General features: G+C 58.8%; 1 protein-coding gene across 4 annotated transcripts in view; it reads left to right on the top strand.

Annotated features, from left to right (window-relative positions):
* Positions 1 to 20,397, top strand: part of OSBP2 (oxysterol binding protein 2) — a 97,642-nt gene that overhangs the window by 73,401 nt on the left and 3,844 nt on the right. For 3 of the 4 annotated variants that reach the window (XR_005703380.2, XM_040080887.2, XM_040080890.2), the window contains 9 exons: positions 9,070 to 9,268; positions 11,391 to 11,511; positions 12,376 to 12,442; positions 12,760 to 12,927; positions 15,611 to 15,856; positions 18,237 to 18,357; positions 19,001 to 19,104; positions 19,371 to 19,466; positions 19,759 to 19,943. Coding sequence is in view for 3 of the 4 variants with exons in the window: in XM_040080887.2 (XP_039936821.1) it covers positions 9,070 to 9,268; positions 11,391 to 11,511; positions 12,376 to 12,442; positions 12,760 to 12,927; positions 15,611 to 15,856; positions 18,237 to 18,357; positions 19,001 to 19,104; positions 19,371 to 19,466; positions 19,759 to 19,943 (1,307 nt within the window). In the remaining variant the exon portion in view is untranslated. The remainder of the gene's footprint in view (positions 1 to 9,069; positions 9,269 to 11,390; positions 11,512 to 12,375; positions 12,443 to 12,759; positions 12,928 to 15,610; positions 15,857 to 18,236; positions 18,358 to 19,000; positions 19,105 to 19,370; positions 19,467 to 19,758; positions 19,944 to 20,397) is intronic. The other variant, XM_040080888.2, reaches the window with a different exon arrangement.

Consider the following 20,397-nt stretch of genomic DNA (forward strand, 5'->3'; position numbering starts at 1 on the left):
GTCCTGTGATGCTTTTAAATGTAGAGGTGTGAGGTATCTCTGATCAGATCTGTTCAGACAGGCAGTGCCTTCCTCCCGTTCCCTCCTCATCATCATTCAGTGCTTCCAGCTGGATTTTATCAGGCATGTAGACACTCAGCCCTCGGGTGTGGTCGTGGGGCCTCTGTGCTGGCCAGGGCTTTCAGTGGGTGCTCCTGCTCACCCTGCTGTGAGGGTTCTCACCTTTCTTCCCCCTCTTCTGTCTCCTCCTCCTCCTCCTTCTGTCCATTTGACCCCCAGGAGGTTTCAGACTGTCCCTGGGCTCCCCTCAGAACCTTGTCCAAGAAGAGGGAGGACGAATCTGTCCCCAGCACCCGAGGGCACCTCTTGAGCTCTTCCCTCCTGGACGTTTTTGGCTGGGAGAGATAACTTTTGCACTGGGGAGAGCTGGGAGCGCTTGTGCCGTGCTGCTGGCTCAGCAGGGCTGTGTTGGTGGGCCCTGCACCGTCAGCAGTGCCTGGGGCAGAGCAGCAGCTCTGCTGAGCCGGGAGCCAGCCCAGCCAGGCTTCACCTCTGCCATTAACCCGTGCCCAGGGATCCTCCTGGGATCCTCCTCCCTGCCTGGAGGCTGGGGCAGGATGGGGCCCTGGGGAGGGCAAATATCAGAGCATTGCTGGGTGAATCCCTTTGGGGTCACAGGGGTTGTGTTTGCCTCTTCCCTGGCTGGCTGCCCGAGGATGCTTCACTCCAGCTCCGTCCTCCAGCGTGTGTCGAAGGAAAACGCCCTGGAGTGGCAGCTCTGCTCTCCCGTGGATGTACCCAGGAAGAGGTTAGGGCACTGGGAGATGAGGGGATTGTGGGGGGCTGCTGCTGCTGCCCCTGCAGCCCCTCCCACACCGTGGGGAGGTTTGCACGGGGTTGAGTGCGAGGGACAATCCGGGGCAGCTTCCTGCAGATCCCGGGGTCGGAGCTGCCTGCAGGCAGTGCCAGCTGCTCCTGCCACTGAGTGCTTGGACAGATGCTCCTCCAGCCTGGAATCTGTTCCATCAGGGGATGAGGAAAGCAGCCAGCGAGAGCCTCGGGAAATCTGTCATCCTGGGAGCCACGGGCAGGACAGAGCTCTCCGGGCACACCAGCACCGGGATCGGGGCTCCAGGGGCTGGAAGTGGAGCTTGGCGGCTCTCCTCGTGGTGGCTCGGCTGGGCAGGCCCTGGAGGGTCCCCCACCACTGGGGTGGGTTTGGGGGGCTTGGGCAAGCAAAGGAGAATGAGAATGTGCAGCAGCCACCTAGAAGTACCTTCCTGCAGGGAAAGAGCCGGTGCTGGGAGCTTCCCAGGGAGGGGATTTTTGGCACAGGTGGCAGTGCAGGTGCAGGCAGGTGAGGGCACCAGGACGAGCCTGAGACTTTTCATGGCTGGAGGAGAGCAGGGAAGCCTGTAGGGACGCGGTTCTGGAGTGGCCACTCTGCAGCAGGAGGTCCCAGCACAGTCTCAGCTCCCGGGATATCTTCTGTACCGGTCCCAGCATGTCCTTGGCACCCTCTGGCATAGCCAGCGGAGGCTTCTGGGTGCTGCTCAGTGAGGTTTGGGGTGGAAGAGTTGGCACCCTGGGATATCCAGCCAGTTCCTTAGTTGTTTTCCCACCAGAAACCAGCCCCAGACCCTTCCCGTGGCACAGCTGCAGGCTGGCATTGCCTTGATCTGTAACCCTGGGCAGCGCCGGCTCGTTCCCCTTCCCAGAACCACACTGAACACGCTGAGCACGTCCCTCTCTCCTGCCGAGTGCCGCTGAATCCGCGTGGGTCCGTGATTCCTCCTCCATGGAGGCTCTGTGGGGTTGGGATTAGAGCCTCTTAGCACAGCCTGCCCCGTGGATTTGCCACCATTTCCCACTAATCCCCTCTTTATTGCATGGGGTGGATTCCTCGGCGCTGACGGCGGCGCTGCGGGCGGGGTCTGGATGCCGTGCCAGCCCCGGGGCTTCGGGGTGAGCTTTGGGATGAGCTTGGCTCTGAGGAGCCCTTGGGCAGGGTGGGTCTGGTTGGCACACTGGTGTGTCCATGGCCTTTAAGCAGGTGGCCCGAAATAACATGGAAAGGTAGAAAAATTCCCAGATTCACAGCCAGGAGACAAGATCTGACCCCACCACGGTGTGGATGTCTCCATGTTGGACATACAGACTTCTCAGTCTTGGACATCTCCATCATGGACATCTCTGACTCCCAGGTAATTTGTGAACCCCAGAGGGAAGCAGGCACTGCTGGGGCACAAGGTGCCGCGTGGAATGGGACTCTCAGGGGTTTTGGGAGCACCTTGTTCAGGTGGGGTCAGGCTGAGCTGCTGACAGCAGCATCAAGGGGTGGGCTGGAGCCTCCTCCAGTGTCTTCCCACTTCCATGTCTGTGCTTTTTTGCAGCACCTATTTCCCCTGGATGCAGAGGGAGCGGGATGATTTTCCATGTTGAACTCACAGGGTTTTATGCAATGTCACCTTGGTTTCTCAGGGTGTCATGATGTGCTGAGGCTCAGCCCAGCTCTCCCCGCCAGCCCTGCCCCGGGGAGGAGCAGTTCCTGGTGTTCCCACACCCTGCTTCAGACAGCTGGGATGTGACTGAGGGTCACTCCAAGGATTTGGGACAGATTTGCTGTTATTTAAGCAGGCTCTGTTGATGTGGTGCTGAGCAGCAGCCTGGCCTTGGGCCCCGGCACAGCTGTGGGTGCCATCGCTGTCGAGCAGATGACCACACTCCAGACCGTGTCTCGTTGCCATCTGACTGTGTGTGGGATGATTTGGGATTCAGGTTGGCTCTATCCTTATATTTCCCCTTTGCTTGCTGCTCTCAGAGTGGTTTTTTGGGGGGGAAGGACAAATTAACCCTCTCTGGGTGCAGTGGCAGACTGCGATTCTGTATCTCGCCGCTCTGAACCCAAATGGCTTCAGCCCCGTCCCTGGAAGTGTTCAAGGTTGGACAGGGCTCGGAGCAGTCTAGTGGAAAGTCCCCCTGCCCATGGAGGGGGTGGAACGAGACAAACTCCAGGGTCCCTTCCCACCCAGCCCATGATCCTGTGATTCCCTGGTTTCGTGCTGTCTCGCTGTGCTCGGAGCCAAGCAGAGGCTCTGCAGTCGCCCTTCCCTCGGGGGCTGCTCTGCAGCAAGCAGCAGCCAGCTGTGTCCCAGGGTTTTGATGACTCCAGGAAGGAAGGGAGCACTTATCTCCCAGGCACTCGGAAGGGCAGAGCTCTGTCCCCGCTGAGTGGAGTGACGGCTCCTGCTCTGTAATTCACCCAAGAAAAAGAGATGATCGAACGCATCTGGCACTTGCCTCCTCTCATGTCACTCCTGGGCCAAGGAGCGGTCCTTGTCCCGTGCTTGAGGAGCAGGAGGTGTTGGTCCCACAGCATCAGGCACTGCCCCGCTGGATTTTTCCTGCCCAAAGGTTGGATTTGTGTGGCTGATGCTCTGGGATGCTGGGTCGGGTGGGATTGCAGGTGTGAGCGCGTTCCTTTGGCATCCATCAGCGTTGTGCTGGAGGCTGGGAATGCTCAGCTGTGCTGGGGTTGCCCCGGAGGTTGTCACCCTGTGGTGACCCTGGCAGTGTGTTGAGGCCCTGGCACAGGGTGCCCAGAGCAGCTGTGGCTGCCCCTGGATCCCTGGCAGTGCCCAAGGCCAGGTTGGACCCTGGGGCTGGAGCAGCCTGGGACAGTGGGAGGTGTCCTTGCCCAGGGTAGGGGATGAGACTGGATGAGCTTTCAGGTCCCTTCCAGCCAAACCATTCCATGATTCTATGAAGTCTGGCAGGCCTTGCTGTGATCATTTACCCTTTCAAGCTAATTAACCTCATCTCTTTGTTCCTTCCATCTGATTTTGACTGTGTGTTCCACTGAGGAAGCAGAGATCCCCGCGGGTGTGTGACACCACCACCTTGGCAGGACGTGGGTGACCTCGGGTGGTTGTTTCCTGCTGTGTGAATAATCCCGGGGCTGTTAACGACGTTCCCATTAGCCAGCAACAAGCTGTGAAATCGGGATATTTGCCGTGACAAATGTGTGAAAGGTGCTAAATGTGCCCTTGTCGAGGCAGCTGCTGGGCACAGGGAGGGAGCACAGAGCTGATGGCACCAAGCCTTGCCTCCCAGGATCTCGATGGCGCTTCGCCTCTTCCTCCACGGGAATTTGCAGGAGCCTCGGTGGTATTTTTTCCTATTTTTCCATTTCTTTTGGCTACCTTGGCTGTGCCTCCCTGTCTTGGCTGGGATTTACAGTTTGGTCGGCCAGTGCTGGATTAGGACCCGCCACAACTTTCTCCAGCCATGGAGAGGAGGAGGAACCACCTCTGTCCCTCGTGCCACGTGGTTGCAGGTAATGTTAGGAAAATCAATCCATGAACACCAGAGGTTTATGTCCAAAAAGGAGACAGAGGAGTCCTTTTACTTTATTTGAATAAAGGGAGAGGCCATGGGGCATTTCCCCTGGGGTCTCTCAGATTTTTGGAGGATGCAGCCTCCTTTTTATCCCAATTTTCCGGCCGCATTTCCCTCTCTCTTTCCCCCTTGGCTGAGGTACTTGAGAGGTACAGACTTCCCGAAATGCCTAAGATTCCCCTTTTAATGTATAACCCCCCTAATTTTTAATTTTTATGAGCTTTATGGGTTTTTCCCCATTGTTGCTTTCATCTTTCAATATTCAGTTTCATTTACAAACAAACCTGTGGTTTGTTTGTGAAGGCAAGTATCTTCTTTTCCATTCATCAATCAACAGAATCCTTCCCATTGTTTCTCTTATTTCTCAGTGCTGGTTTTATCTACCAGCAGACCCAGGGCTTGTTTGTAAAGACAAATCTTGTCAATCCTCTCAGTGACACTGGGGTCCCCTGAGATCAGGGGCTGCACACAGATGGAGCTTGCTTTTATCTCTGCTCACTGGTGACCTGTCAGCCTGGCTGCTGCGCTCCAGCCCCGTCTGTGCCGTGATGATGCTGAGGCAGAACAGCCTTTGGAACTTGAGGATTTGATTCAGCTCTGGCCCTGGGGCAAAATCCAGGTCATGTTCTGTCACCTCCTGTAGCTGCTGCCCCTCTGTGAGTGGGAGGCAGCAGTTTGGGTGCTGTGAAGGATAAACCCAGTCTCCTGAAGGGGTGAGGAGCTCGTGGGGATGGGCACAGCATCCTCTGCCCTTTCCTCTTCTCTGCTCTCCGGAGGGTGGATCCTGGCAGAGCTCTGAGAAGGGTGGTGCCTCCCAAGGCTGTACCTTCACGGCCTCGACTCCTCAGCCCTGCAGCTCACTGAGCAATCACTTTTCCTGCACTTCCATCCTTCAGCCTGGGCTCTGTGCTCTCCTTTGGGTGCGTTCCTCAAGGAGCCTCTTCCCGCTGTCCTGTGTCCCTGTGCCAGCCTCGTGTGGATTTGTGCTGAGTCTTGCTTTCATCCCTGAGCAAGTTCAGCTGGAGCTAAATTTAGCACCTCTCCAGGAGAATTTTATAAGCTGGATTTTGAGGTGTTGCTCCTGCTCTGTGGCTGGGATTGTTTGTACCTTGGGAACACCAGGGCAGGGGATTAATGCTGGGAATGAGTGATGAGCTGGGATGTTTGTGTCTGAGCGCCTTACCCCAGTGCCCTGCAGCCCTTGTTCCATGCAGGGATGAGTTCTGGCTCAGGATTGAGCTCAGTTGACAGAGACTGAAAAAATTACCCCTGATCCCTGTTTAGTGCTGCTCCCACCTCCAGTGAGCACCCCTGTGGAACTTGGCACTGTCTGGCTGTAGGGGTGTAAACCCAAATTAATCACTTTAATTTGCTTGGCTGCTGGTGGCCGCCGTGGGGGCTGAGTTTGGCAGATCCCTCTTGCAGGATATTCTCCCCTCCCCGCCCCTGGCATCACTTTTCTCCCAAGGAGCAAACATAATCCTTGTTTGGGTTGATCTGGATCCTTTGATCGGGGTTTGGATCAAGCCATTTTCCAAATTACAGAGGGAGAGGCTGCAGAGAGGGGCTCCTACAGCCTTTCAAAACCAGGGAATAATCCCTCTATCCCAGCTCCTAAATCCACGTGGACACCATAGTGGGATGCAGCGTGGAGCGTGCATTGTCCTGACCTGCTCACCTTTCCAAAACCTCCCCACACTCTGCAATGCTGACAGCTATTTTGCATCACTTGGATTTTTTTTTTTTTTTTTTTTTTTTTAATATGGCTGTAAATGAAGTCCAGTGGTGCAGATTTCCCTTTGGGATACAGCATGGAATCCTCCTTGAAGCTGTGGGATGGGAGATGCCGAGGTGTTACTGCTGTTTTTCATTAGGATGTTGATTCTCATCAGCTGCTGGAGCAAGTTCTCCTCCCAGCTCCCAGCCCTGCCTCCCCGTGGCTCCTCAGTAATTACCTCCTTTCCCCCTAATTCCCTGTTACAGCTTCCAGCCCGTGGTTAATTGGAGTAGGATAATTACAGGTGATCTCGTTTTAAAGCGCTCAGCCCCTGAGCTGGGAGCAGCCGTCAGTTCCCAGCGTTGGTGCCAAACGGGGCATTTCTGTGCCTGCTGCAGGTGGAGCTGGACCTTTGGAGCAGTAATGAGCTTTGCTGGGATGGAAGGTCATGGCCATATCCCATTACTTGCCCTGGTTTCATCCTCTTAGCCCAGTGCATCCGTGGGGCACCCGGAGCCAGCGCTGGCCTGGGGTGGTGTCACTGGGAAGGGCCAGGGCACGGTCCCCATGGGCTTTGGGCCATGGGTGGCTCCCAGAAGGATTCTGGGGTGGGGAGGAGCTGAGTTGTTTCCAGAGGAGGAGGTGAAAACACGGCCCTGAGAATGTGGAGTCTGGTCTGGCCCTTTGAGAGCATCGAGTCCAACCGTTCCCCAGCACTGCCAAGGCCACCACTGCCCCCTGTCCCCAAGTGCCACATCCACATGGCTGTGAAATCCCTCCAGGGATGGGGATCCAGCAGTGCCCTGGGCAGCTGTGCCAGGGCTGCACAAACCTTTCCATGCAGAAATGTTCCCAATCTCCACCCTGAGCCTCCCCTGGGCCAGGCTGAGGCCGTTCCCTCTGCTCCTGTCCCTGTTCCCTGGGAGCAGAGCCCGACCCCCCCGGCTGTCCCCTCCTGTCAGGGAGCTGTGCAGAGACACAAGGTTCCCCCTGAGCCTCCTTTTCTCCAGGCTCAGCCCTTTCCCAGCTCCCTCAGCCTCTCCTGGGGCTCCATTCCCTTCCCAGCTCCGTTCCCTTCCCTGGACACGCTCCAGCCCCTCCAGGTCTCTCCTGTCAGGAGGGTCCCAGAGCTGATCCCGGTTTTGAGCACATGTAAGATGGAAGCACAGCCAGGAATCTGGGGGGACAGGACCTTGAGCCCTCCCTGCCTTCAGTGGGAAAAGCATCAAAGGGGTGATGGAGAGGACACGTGCAGGATCTGGTTCCTCCATGCTCCAGGTGTTTGTGAAGCAAAACCTTAAAGGAAAAACTCCTTTCCCTGGATGAGTTTCAAATCCTGCTCCTGTCCAAAGGAAAGTTTTGATGAAGAACAGATGAATTGGAGCTTTTCTTGGACAAATCCTGGTAAAATCAGAGCAAGTCATGAAAGCTGAAACCCTGAATGTTCTCCTTGACCAGGAGTTACCTCGATCCTCAGATGCCACCTGCAGCCCAAATGCTGACTAACCAAGCCAAGAGCTGGATGAATCATCTGTGGAATCCAAATAGCTGGAAACAGAAAATAATCAAGTCCTGGGAATGTTGGAAGTCTGTCAGACATCCAAAACTCTGGTTTTAGTACTTTTGAATAGATTTGACTCTTTCAGCCAGCATTTATCCATTGAACTTCTTTGGTATGACAAGGAATTGCACAAGCGCAGTTAATTTCCCTTCATCCTGCCAGCTCCTGGAGAATTTCCATAAAAATCCTGTTTTCCTACTTTGAAACATAAGAAGAAGTTCAGTGTGTCGCATCTGGCAGAGATCTGGGGCGGGAGGAGCCGCCGTGCCTCCGTGCTCGGCTGCACGTGGGGCTGATGGCAAAGGAAGCGGCGAGGCCACGGAGCTCAGGGTTCCATCCAAGATGGAAAATTACCTAAAAATAGAGCTGTGAGGGCTGGGCTGTCCTGTGAGACCATTGTCTGGGGTGAGGCAGCGTGGGACAGGCGGCAGCGTCGCGGTGTCCCCGCCGCGCGCGGATGTCCTGCTCCCGGAAATCTCCTGCTGGGACTCCGTGCAGCTGGGGCTGGGTGATGCCACTCCTGGGGGGCTTCGGGAGGGGGCTTGGTGCCGGGGGTTCTCCTGCCAGCCTGGGTTTTGGTGTCCCAGCTGTCCTCTGCCTGGTGGCACAGGATGAGGTGTGAGATTTCACTTGGAGCACTCCCTGAGCCCTGCTACCCTGAGGCCAGCGGGGTCCCCATGGCTGGGGGGAGCGGGATGCGCGGTTCTGTGGATGTGTCGCTGGGGCCAGGCCAGGCCCTGTGCTGTGTCCTGGGCTGTGCAGCTCCAGGGAGGAGCTGGGCGTCCTCCCTCTCTGCCTCCCTGGAGCACAGGGACTGCTGCCTCCTGGATTGAGTAGCCCAGAGAAGCTGTAGATGCCCCTGGATCCCTGGAAGTCTCCAAAGCCAGGTTGGACGAGGCTTGGAGCAGCCTGGGCTAATGGAAGGTGTCCCTGCCCATGGAACTGGATGATCCTTAGGTGCCTTCCAGCCCAAACCATTCTGTGATTCTGTGATCCTCTCTGTCTGTGGCTGTCAGCCCAGGAACCACTGTCCCGTCCAGCTGCTCATTTGTTGAATTCGGGCATGAAGGTGCCACTCAAGACCTCTGGGCTCGGCTGAGGGCTGTGAGAGCGCAGCCTGGGCTCCTGAGCACCACAGTGGGCTCGGGGACGGGCTCAGGGACGGGCTGTGGGCAGGATCGTGGACACGTGTCCGTGCTGCAGCCACCTCCTTGGGGACGGTTCAGCTTTGGATGGCCGGAGCCGAGCTGCGGCTGTGGGGATTGAGCAAAGCTCCGGGAGTTGGTAAATTGTTAAAACCACGCTCCTGGGAGAGGAGCAGGAGGGGATATTGGGGTCCGGGGTCACCGTGTGCCCTGACACCTCGCGGCTGAGCCGTCCCTTCCTGCCACAGGCCTGCCGCGATTTCCTGGACTTGGCCGAGAGCCACAGCCGCAAATGGCAGCGGCTGCTGCAGCATGAGCGGGAGCAGCGGATCCGCCTGGAGGAGACCATCGAGCAGCTAGCCAAGCAGCACAACAGCTTGGAGCGCGCCTGCCGCGGGGCGCCCGGCCTGGCCTCGGGCACCGCCAGCATCTCCAGCACCGCCAAGGGTGAGCGCCGGCCTGGGGCTGCTCGGGATCCCGGGGTGGGACAGGGCTGCTCGGGATCCCGGGGTGGGACAGGGCTGCTCGGGATCCCGGGGTGGGACAGGGCTGCTCGGGATCCCGGGGTGGGACAGGGCTGATCAGGATCCCGGGGTGGGACAGGGCTGCTCGGGATCCCGGGGTGGGACAGGGCTGCTCGGGATCCCGGGGTGGGACAGGGCTGATCAGGATCCCGGGGTGGGACAGGGCTGCTCGGGATCCCGGGATGGGACAGGGCTGCTCGGGATCCCGGGGTGGGACAGGGCTGCTTGTGATCCCGGGATGGGACAGGGCTGATCAGGATCCTGAAGATGGGACAGGGCTGCTCGGGATCCCGGGATGGGACAGGGCTGCTCGGGATCCCGGGGTGGGACAGGGCTGCTCAGGATCCAGGGATGGGATGGGGCTCCTGAAGGACTCCCAGCACGAGCGTGTTCCACTCGGGGTCCTCCAGAATGGCAGAGGGCTGCTCAGGGACCCCTGGGATATGATGGAGCTGCTCAGGGACTCCGGGAATGAACTGGGGTGTTCTACTCAGGGACCCCCAGGGTGGGACACGGCTACCTGGGGACCCCTGGGATGGCACAGGGCTGTTCAGAGACCCCTGGGATGGCACAGGGATGTTCAGAGACCCCTGGGATGGCACAGGGATGTTCAGAGACCCCTGGGATGGCACAGGGCTGTCCAGAGACCCCTGGGATGGGACAGGGCTGTCCAGAGACCCCTGGGATGGATCAGGGCTGTCCAGAGACCCCTGGGATGGGACAGGGCTGCTCAGGCACCTCTGGGATGGATCAGGGCATTCTGCCTGGCTGTTCCCAGTGAGCTGCCAGCAATGGGAAGGATGCCCAAGGCAATGCCCTGTATCCCCATGGTATTTTTTTTAATGGATCCCCTTACACCATAATTTTTCCTAACTGGTCTTGCTCAGGGACTTGGATGTCCCCGAGATTCAGATGTGAGAGAGGGCTGTGTCCCCAGCTCACTCATGCTATTCCAGGCTGTTTTGGGAGCTTTAACCCTTACTGGTGGGCACATCCCCCTGTGCTGGAGGGCAGCCTTGGCACCGGGAAAAGGCTCGGGGTCCCCTGGCACTGCTGACTTGGCTGCTTGGGGCGGTGGTAGAGCAGCCAGGGCTCGTTTGCAATAAGATCCAACAGCTTTGCAGATTGCTGCCAAAAGTCCTTCCCCCTGGGAAGCATTAGTTACAGCCACAAAAACTGCTAATAGTGCCGGGCCTTACATTTAAAGGAAATCCAGAGCCGAGGGAGAGAGCAGTGGCTGCTGGAGGGGGGTGATGGTGCCAGGCACTGCCCTCCTTTCTCTATGGCCTCAAGGGAGGTTTAGTTTGGATATTGGGGAACGTTTCTTCATGGGAAGCGTTGTCCAGCCGTGTGTGCCCGTCCCTGGAGGGATTTTACAGCTGTACGGATGTGGCACCTGGGGACACGGGGTGCTTTTGGTGGCCTGGGCAGCGCTGCTGGAATGGCTGGGGTTGGTGTTCTCAGAGGGCTTTTCCAGCCTAAACAGTTCTCAGGTGCAGCTGGGGAGGGCAGGGCGGAAATCCCTGCAGGGACGGGCACAAATCCGCCTGAGGTGATGACCCTGCCCCTCCGGGGAGTGGGGTGAGGCAGGGAATGGCATTGTCCGGGATGGGGCAGGAGCAGGGAAGCTCCGCAGGCAGCCGTGGATCCCTCCCACCGAGGCGGAGGAATGTTTGGAAACCTCTCGGAGCATCACCTGAAGCACGTGACTTTTGTTTTCCTGCTGCAATCCGAACCGGATTTCCCGGCGGACGGGGCGGTGCTGGAGCGAGCCACATCAGGCGCGGGTCGGGCGCGCCCGTGTCACCCTCGGGCAGCCCGGGGACATTCTCGGGGCTGCTCCCGGGCACGGCAGGGAGCCTTGTGTGCCTGCCTTGGGGAGCTGGAAACCGGTACAGCGCCCTCGGGGTGCGGGGCGGGATGCAGAGGAGGGGTCAGGCCGTGAAGGGAGCCGGCGAGGAGGGGGCACGGTGGGGGGCTGCGGGGGCAGATCCTGGGCTCTGGAGGGGAGCAGCGGCCCGGGTGTCTCACAGCCTCCGTTCCAGCAGGGAGCGTGCAGTCTGCCAAAGGAGAGGCCAGTGATGAAGATGAGGAGACGGAGTACTTCGATGCCATGGAGGACGCACCAGCTTTTATCACTGTGACTGCAGACCCCAAGCACCACAGGTACCGCCCCGACCTGCCTGGGAATGCGGGAAGGGCTGGGAAGGGCCGGTCTTCCTGCAGCAGCCCCTCCCACGGGGGCACTCTGTGGCCCATGTCCTCCAGAACTTTCCCAGCCTCTGTCCAGGGGTCCATCCTGTGTCCAGCTGCTCCTGCGTTCCTGGAGCAAGGCTGAGGATGGCCGCCCGTTGTCGTGAGGCAGGCGAGGAAGGGCAGGAGTCAGCTGGTGCTGTGGGGGAGCTGAGTCCTCTGCCCCACAGCTGATGGGAGCAGGGACTTGGAGGGAATTCCCCTCGGAGTGTCGGGCAGAGGGACGGAGCACTGTGCCTTGACAGAATCGTGGAATCATGGGATGGGTAGGGCTGGAAGGGACCTGAAAGCTCCTCTCACTCCCCCCCTGCCCTGGGCAGGGACACCTCCCACTGTCCCAGGCTGCTCCAAGCCCCAGTGTCCAACCTGCCCTTGGGCACTGCCAGGGATCCAGGGGCAGCCACAGCTGCTCTGGGCACCCTGTGCCAGGCCCTGCCCACCCTGCCAGGGAACAATTCCTGCCCAATCTCCCATCCAGCCCTGCCCTCTGTCTGCTGTCACCTGCTCTTACTCCTCCATGGACCTCTGGGCTGGAGGAGCCTGTGGTCTGACCCATGGTCCCATCACTGGGCTTGGTGACAAAAGCAGAATCTCTGCTCCCAGGGCTGGGGCTGAGAGTCCTTTCCTGAGCATCCTGTCCCTAGAATCCCCCTGAGAGCTGTGCACAGCCTCTGTCACCCCTCATCCTTCCTGGCAGCCCGCTGGGGTGGTGCTGGCCCAGCCCTGGGTGTTCTCTGCCCTGAGCTGTGCTCAGCAGCCGCTGTTTCCTTCCCGCAGGCGTTCGGGCAGCAACCTGAGCGGGGCCAGCGAGGGCCACCCCGAGGACTGGAACCTGGAGGACAGCGTGAGTTGGCTGGGCAGGGCGGGGTGAAACCAGGGGAGAGGGGGTGGTTGTGAAGGGACCATCTGGGTCCAGATGCTCTGTGGTGGTTCCTCTGTGAGTCACGGGTGGAGGACAGATGTCAGCAGTCATCAGCATCCTAAACGTTCTCTTGAGGGACGCAGGAAGGTGTTGGGGGACAGCTGTACCCGTATTTCCCTGGAGAACGGGCTTCCAGCAATGCTTCTCAGGTGTCTCCTGAGCTGTGCTTGCCGTTCCTGGGAGCTGCTGGGTCTGGTTAGGTCCAGCTTAAACCTGAGTTCCTTCTGTTGCTCCCACAGGTCTTTGAGAGCTCAAATCAAAGCAGCTACAATGAGTCCACGGGTAAAGATCTCCTGCCCAGGAAGAGGAGACGGTCTCGCATTCCCGACAAACCCAACTACAGCCTTAACCTCTGGAGCATCATGAAGAACTGCATTGGCAAAGAGCTCTCCAAGATCCCCATGCCCGTGAGTCCGAGCGTCCCTGGCAGCCAGGGCTGGCACAGGGGGTGCGTTGGGCAGCTCGTGGCTGTGCAGAGGGTTTGGGTTACAGCTCTGGCTCTGCCGGTGCTGTGCTGGCACTGCAGCCCCAGGCAGGGACAGCAGATTGTCTGCAGGGACTGGGTTTTGTGCTGGCAGAGCCCTCTGCAGCTGCTGCATGATTGTCATGGAATGGTTTGGGTGGGAAGGGACCTTAAATCCCATCCTGCCATCCCATCCACCATCCCAAGCCCCAGTGTCCAGCCTGGCCTTGGGCGCTGCCAGGGATCCAGGGGCAGCCACAGCTGCTCTGGGCACCCTGTGCCAGGCCCTGCCCACCCTGCCAGGGAACAATTCCTGCCCAATCTCCCATCCAGCCCTGCCCTCTGGCAGTGGAAGCCATTCCCTGTGTCCTGTCCCTCCAGCCCTTGTCCCCAGCCCCTCTGCAGCTCTCCTGGAGCCCCTTTAGGCCCTGCCAGGGGCTCTGAGCTCTCCCTGGAGCCTTCTCCTCTCCAGGTGAGCACCCCCAGCTCTGCCAGGCTGGCCCCAGAGCAGAGGGGCTCCAGCCCTGGGAGCATCTCTCATGCCTCCTCTGGACTCTCTCCAGCACATCCTTGCTCCAGGGCAAACTGGAGCAGAGGGGACATTGCCCAAGTGTCCTCTGCAAATCCAGCTGTGTCACAGGCATGGAGGGAAGCAGGACACTGAATCCTTGAGGATTCATGGAGAAGGGACTTTGTTGCTAGTGATGCTTTCCCCAGGACAGGACACTCAGGGCTCAGCCCCACCTGCACCAACCACGGCAGGGCTGGGTTCCACCCCAGGGGCTCAGGGAGCCTCATTTTCCTTACAGAGAGCAATGTTTTGGTGAAGGACGTGCTGGGGGCAGATCCTGGGTGCTGCTGGTTCAGCCCTGGGGGCAAAGGCTCCCTGTGCTGGCCAGAAAGGGTTTGCTGGGGGCTCTGTGTGGAGCAGCCCCTCGCATGGGCTCTATTCATGGTCCATCCTCTGCTGGGTAGAGAGCAAGGAGCACATTCCAGAGGCTGGGATGCTGAATTGGTTGGGTTTTGTCTCTTCAAGCAGAGCCTGAGTGAGAGCTCAGAGCTCTGGCTGATAGTGAGGAGCTGTCACTTCCTTGTGCTATTTCCAGCTGGGATGGACAGCCCAGCACCAGCCAGGTCTGCAGCAGCAGCAGATCAGGGCGTGGTGGGCACAGGAAGAAGCTCAGGATGTGAAATCCCAGCAGCTGCTGGTGCCTGGAGAGAGAAATGTATACTTCTATCAGTTGAATCATCCTGGGAGCTGCTCGAGTCCAAACCTGAGGGCAGTGTGGAAGAGAGGAGGTTTAGATTAAATGGAAAAAGAAATTGTTCCCCATGAGGGTCTGAGACCCTGGCACAGGGTGCCCAGAGCAGCTGTGGCTGCCCCTGGATCCCTGGCAGTGCCCAAGGCCAGGTTGGACACTGGGGCTGGAGCAGCCTGGGACAGTGGGAGGTGTCCCTGCCCATGGTAGGGGTGGGACTGGGTGGGATTTAATGTCCCTTTCAGCCCAAACCATTCCATGATTCTATGAAATCTTGAAGCATCCCACAGTCACTAGGAAATGAGAAGGAAGGTCCTGCCAGAGATGCTCCAGGATCCACCCCAGAAGCTCAGCTGCGTGTGGACATTTTTAGGGAGATTCCTGATGAACTGAGAGCATTCCTGAGATTCTCTGAGGTCTCCTGAGATCCATCCTTTTGCTGGGGATACGATGACCAACCTCTCGTGCAAGCAGCTCCTTGATTTTCCCTCTGAGTGAACAAACCTGCAGCACTGAAAAGGAGGAAAGGAGTTGTAGGAATTTGGGTGGATTCATCTTCTTCCCCCAGGACAGGGTTTTGCTCCCTGTTGCCTGAGCAGTGCTGAGGATGCAGCTGCTGGCTTTGTTCTCTGCATCTCTCCCGAGATTTATCCCAAGTGATTTCCTCTCTGTGTGGATTTGATGCTGCTCTTTCTCCCCAGCTCTCTCTTTCTCTGATGCTGTAAGATCCTTGCCACTTACAGGCTAAATCCCTGAGTGGAGAATCTAAAAAAAGCTAAATCCTGGAATCTGGAGTTTGTTTTTCCTACTATGAAATATTTAACTTGGCTTAGAGAAGTGGTTCATCAGCCATCTGCTCCTCTTAATATTTCTTTGTTTCGAAGTGAAGCTAAAAAGGCAGAAGACCTTTCCCTGCTCTGTCTTGCTTTCAATTATTTTTTAATTTCACTATTTTCAGAGCGAGAAATAGGAGTGTTGTCACGGGACCGGAGTCCCAGGAGCAGGGACACCCCAAAATGGGGCTTCTCCAGGTTTTCTGGGCAGCTGGGTCCCCTGGCACACCTGGCTTTCCCAGAGGAGGTGATGAGGGCAGGCTGGGGAGCAGCGCAGCCCTGTCCTGTGGCCGGTGGGATGCTGGCTGGGAGGCAGCAGGGGGCTGGTCCCGTTGTTGAGGCTCACTTTGGGGTCAGGGTGATAACCTGGGGTGATCCCCCATTATCCCACGGGGCCGTTGGCTCCCCCACACCCCGAACCTCGGTGCTGCCTGGCACGGGTCAGGGAGCAAAGCGCACGTTCCCTTTCCTTTGGCCTCGGCGGTGCCTCCTGGGGCTCTCTCCTGCTTTCTAACCCTGCCTCGTTCCCCTGCAGGTAAATTTCAACGAGCCCCTGTCCATGCTGCAGCGGCTCACGGAGGACCTGGAGTACCACGAGCTGCTGGACAAGGCGGTGAAGTGCGAGAGCTCCACGGAGCAGATGTGCTTTGTGGCCGCCTTCTCCGTGTCCTCCTACTCCACCACTGTCCACCGCACTGCAAAGCCATTCAACCCCCTCCTGGGGGAGACCTACGAGCTGGACCGCCTGGAGGAGCTGGGATTCCGATCCCTCTGCGAGCAGGTGAGGCCTGGGGCTCCCTGGGCTCTTCCTGGGGCTCCCTGGGCTCTTCTGGGGTTCCTGTCCTGCTGGGCACAGCCAGAACCTCCCTGAGTGTTCTGTGGGCTCTGCTCCCACAGACGGGATGAGGACGAGGTTTGGAGTGCCCACCTCTGGAGGTGCCCAAGGAAGATCTGGACGTGGCACTCAGTGCTCTGGGCTGGGGACAGGGTGGGGATGGGGCACAGCTTGCACTGGGTTGGCTTGGCCCTTTGTGCCCAGGTTCGGAGCAGTTGCTGCAGTGGTGCCAGGCTCTGCCACCAGCTCCTTGCAGGACACCCTGGGGTAGGGAAACCCCTCCCTGGCAGTGTGTGCCCAAACTTGTCAGACACCTGTGGAGCGCTGGCTTGAGGCAGGACGGCATCTCCTGTCAAATCCCAACCCCATCCCATCCCACCCCTTCCCACCCAACCCTATCCCATTCCCATCCAAACCCATCCCATCCCACCCCTTCCCACCCATCCCCATCCCAACCCCATCCCCACCCATCCCATCCCACCCCTTCCCACCCATCCCCATCCCAACCCCATCCCCACCCATCCCATCCCACCCCTTCCCACCCATCCCCATCCCAACCCCATCCCAACCCATCCCATCCCACCCCTTCCCACCCAACCCTATCCCAACCCATCCCATCCCACCCCTTCCCACCCATCCCCATCCCCACCCATCCCGACCCATCCCATCCCTTCCCACCCAACCCTATCCCATCCCCATCCCATCCCCATCCCAACCCCATCCCAACCCATCCCATCCCACCCCTTCCCACCCAACCCCATCCCAACCCATCCCATCCCACCCCTTCCCACCCATCCCAACCCATCCCACCCCACCCCACCTCACCGGGCAGTGACAGGGAGCAGTCTGTGCAGGGTCTCCTGGAAGTGTGGCCCAGGGAAGGTCCTGCAGTAGGTAATCCCTGGAATTCCTGGCTCTGCTGTCCCCCCACACCCCTCAGTGCAGAGTGCCCGATGTCACCCCGCTCTCCGTGTCCCTGGATGTTCCGTGCCAGCCTGGAGCGGTCCCGGTGCCCGTGGCTGCAGTGAGGTGGGACTCAGCCACAGCCTGGGCCCTCCTGCTGGCCCTGCCTCACGCTCAGCCAGCCCAGCCCTGTCACAGAGCTCAGGTTCAGCCCCTCAGCGGTGCCACACCTCCACCTCCCCCTGCCTGGCGGCAGTTCCTGGTCTGTCACCCGGTTTAGTCTGGAAGCGGATGATTCCTGGCCGGGATCCATCCCTGAGCCACCCTCACCTTCCCGGGGTGCACTTGGAACTCCAGGGTGGATTTATCAGCCTCATCCCAGCTGTGGTGCCAAGGCCAGGGCTGTCTGTCCCCCCTGGATACTTCTGACCACATCTCTCCCAATCCTGCCTGTCCAGTCCTGCTGGACACCCCTGAGCGCATCATTCCCAAACATCGTCATCCCTGTTCTCATTCCTTCACCTCCCTTTTCACCACACTCCTTCCTCCATCCCTGTTCCCTCCCAAATGAATAACCTGCCTGCAATCACTTTATCCAGTTGGTCCCAGTTTTCCTCTGTTTGTACCCAGATTTGCTATTCCTGACCAGTTGCAGACGCTTTTCCCGCTGCTCTGAATTTCCCTTGGACGCTGCCCGTGCTGCTCAGCCTGCGCCCAGCCAAGCAGTGATAATCCAGTGCCTGAAATCCAGTTATCCAAATAGGATTTCCTGCTGCTGGTGACTGGGATTTATTGGCGAGGCCTTGGCCCTGCCTGTGTGTGTAATCCAGAGCTCAGGGCGCTCAGCCTGTAATTACAGCAGGGAAATCTTCCCGGAGCTCCGGGGATCGGGGGTGCCTGTGCCAGGCTGTGCCACCAGCTGAGAGCCTGCCTGAGGACACATCCCTCTGCCTGGGATATTCCTGCTCCTGCCTTTGTTTTGGGCAGCGTTTTTCCCAGGGCAGGGTGAGGTGAGCACCACCCTCTAATGAGTCACTCTCTGGACTGAGGATGCTGTGTGTGCTCTTTGTTGTGGGCCTGTGTCCTCTGGGATTCCCCAGGTGCTGTTCCCCTGGGATTACTGGGGTGCCAGCGCATCCATGTTTCTCAGCCAGGATCCCAGGAGAGCAGGGCCGTGTCCTGGGATCACGAAACAGCAGGATCTCCCAGTGATGTTGTTCAAGTGAAGATTTCATGGATCATGCTTTGAAATGAGCCTTAGTAAACCTTGGCAGGATCCTGGTGTGTCTCCCTTTGCTGCCAGGGCACGGGGGTCCCCCCAGTGCCCAGGAGGAGGCTGGGGTGTCCAGAGCCTGGAGTGTCCTCAGTGCCCAGCTGCTGTGGAGCTGTCAGGTGTCCTCACGGGCTGTGTCTGTGTCCCCAGGTGAGCCACCACCCCCCGGCAGCCGCCCACCACGTGTACTCCAGGCGAGGGTGGACGCTGTGGCAGGAGATCACCATCGCCAGCAAGTTCAGGGGCAAATACCTCTCCATCATGCCACTGGGTAGGTGATGGATTCTGGAATTATCTGGGATTGATGGGCCTTGCACTGCTCATGCAAAACCCAGCAGTTAAAGAAACTGCTTCCTTAGCCTTTAGGAATCCCCTGGGCTCACCGGGGGCTCAGAGAATTCCACCCCAGGCAATTAAGGAGCCCGGGTTTGTGCTCCTGATCCAATGATCCAACAATAACACGTCTGCTCTGGAAGTGGGAATGATGCCAGCTGCAAAGGCTCCTTTGCTTTGGAAATACCCTGCTTGCCTAGGAATTGATTTCTCTTTCCGTGATATTTAAAGTTAACTTGCTGCCTGTTTTAACTCACTCCCTGCCAGTCAAGTGCAATCAGCTGCCTCCTTCCAGCATTTTATTTTCCCTTTGCCCCTCCCTGGGCTGGGCAGCATTCCCAGAGTGGTGCCAGTGCCTGGATCGAACAGGCAGCACATTTCTGACCCGCTTTTAACAGGACTGCTTTTGGCAGTGGGCCTGGCGGGAGTTGTGACCTCCCTTCCTGGTGCAGAGTAAGGGAGGGATGAATCCAGAGCCAGAGCGGGCTGGGGGATGCAGGGAGAGGGGTGGCCCTGAGGTGCTGAGGTGGTGCTGGGGGACATCTGTCCCTGCTGAGCTCACACCATTCCTCTCTCCACAGGCGCCATCCACCTGGAGTTCCACTCCAGTGGGAATCACTACGTCTGGAGGAAAGTCACCTCCACTGTGCACAACATCATCGTGGGCAAGCTCTGGATCGACCAGGTGGGTGCAGGGACCGGTCCTGCCTGGCTCTGGGGCTCTGGAGGGTCTTGCCCTCCTGGGGCACACGCTCCTGCCACGATGGGAAGCCGTGCTTTCCTGCCGGGATGGGAAAGGCTTCCCCCGGCTCTCCCCGAGGCCAGCAGGGGTTGGGGGTGGCTGGTGTGAGAGCAGCCACTGGTGCTGCCGTGCCCGGGGTGATTGGTGCCTGCACTACAACTAACGCCTCCTCTGTCTCTCCCTGCTGTGGTTCTGTGTCTTTTATCCAGTCCGGTGAAATAGAGATTGTTAACCATAAGTCCAAAGATAAATGCCAGCTGAAATTTACCCCCTACAGCTACTTCTCCAGGGATGTCCCCCGCAAGGTGAGTATCCAGCAGGGACTCTGCTCCTTCGGGGGCTCTCTGGGGCTTGGGATGAGCCCCAGCACGGGGCTGAGGGGCTGCTCGGGCACCTCCAGCCTGGCTCACCAGGGAGGTCTGGGTGCCACCTCTGTGTCCCCTGGGTTGGCGTTGATGTGCCTGGGAGGGGTTTGGTGCGTCAGACACCCACCTGCAAGGTCAGGGATGTCCCAGGAGACGCAGCTCCACTTCCAGCTGGGCTGTGGCGTCCTTCTGGGCGTTCCCAAACGCCACCAGAGCGGTGTCCCCGTGTCAGGTGACGGGGGTGGTGAGCGACGCCGAGGGCAGAGCCCACTACGTCATGTCGGGCACGTGGGATGAGAAGATGGAGTGCTCCAAGATCGTCCACAGCAGCCACGGCAGCACCAGCACCGAGGGCAAGCAGAAAACTGTCTACCAGACGCTGTCCCCAAAGGTCCTGTGGAGGAAGTACCCGCTCCCGTGAGTCCCCTGGGACAGCAGGGTGGGGATGGGGATGGCATTTCCCAGAGCCTTGCGGAGTGGGAGGCTCACGTGCCCAGGCCTGAGGACATGTGGGGCTTGTGGGGCTGAGTGGCTTTTTCTGGGGTGGGAGGATAGGGGTGCAAGGGCAGGGTGGCTTTGGGGGCTCCTGTGGGTGGGTTTGGGACACTTGTGGGGGCTGGTTGGGATTTTGGGGCTGAGGGCTCTGGCAGGGAGGGCTGTTGGTTGCTGGTCATCGTGTCCCTGGCCATCATGTCCCACCAGTCACTTTGTCCCCCTGGACACCGCTCCTCCCTTGGCCCTGGTGACCACAGCACAAATCAGTCTGAGCTCTGGGAGCACTGACAGACAGACAGACAGATCCTGCTTTGGGGATAGTCTCTTGGGGTGGGGACTCCAGCAGTGCCCTGGGCAGCTGTGCCAGGGCTGCACA

The sequence above is a fragment of the Hirundo rustica genome, chromosome 17 (assembly GCF_015227805.2).
Source record: "Hirundo rustica isolate bHirRus1 chromosome 17, bHirRus1.pri.v3, whole genome shotgun sequence".
Classification (NCBI taxonomy): domain Eukaryota; kingdom Metazoa; phylum Chordata; class Aves; order Passeriformes; family Hirundinidae; genus Hirundo; species Hirundo rustica.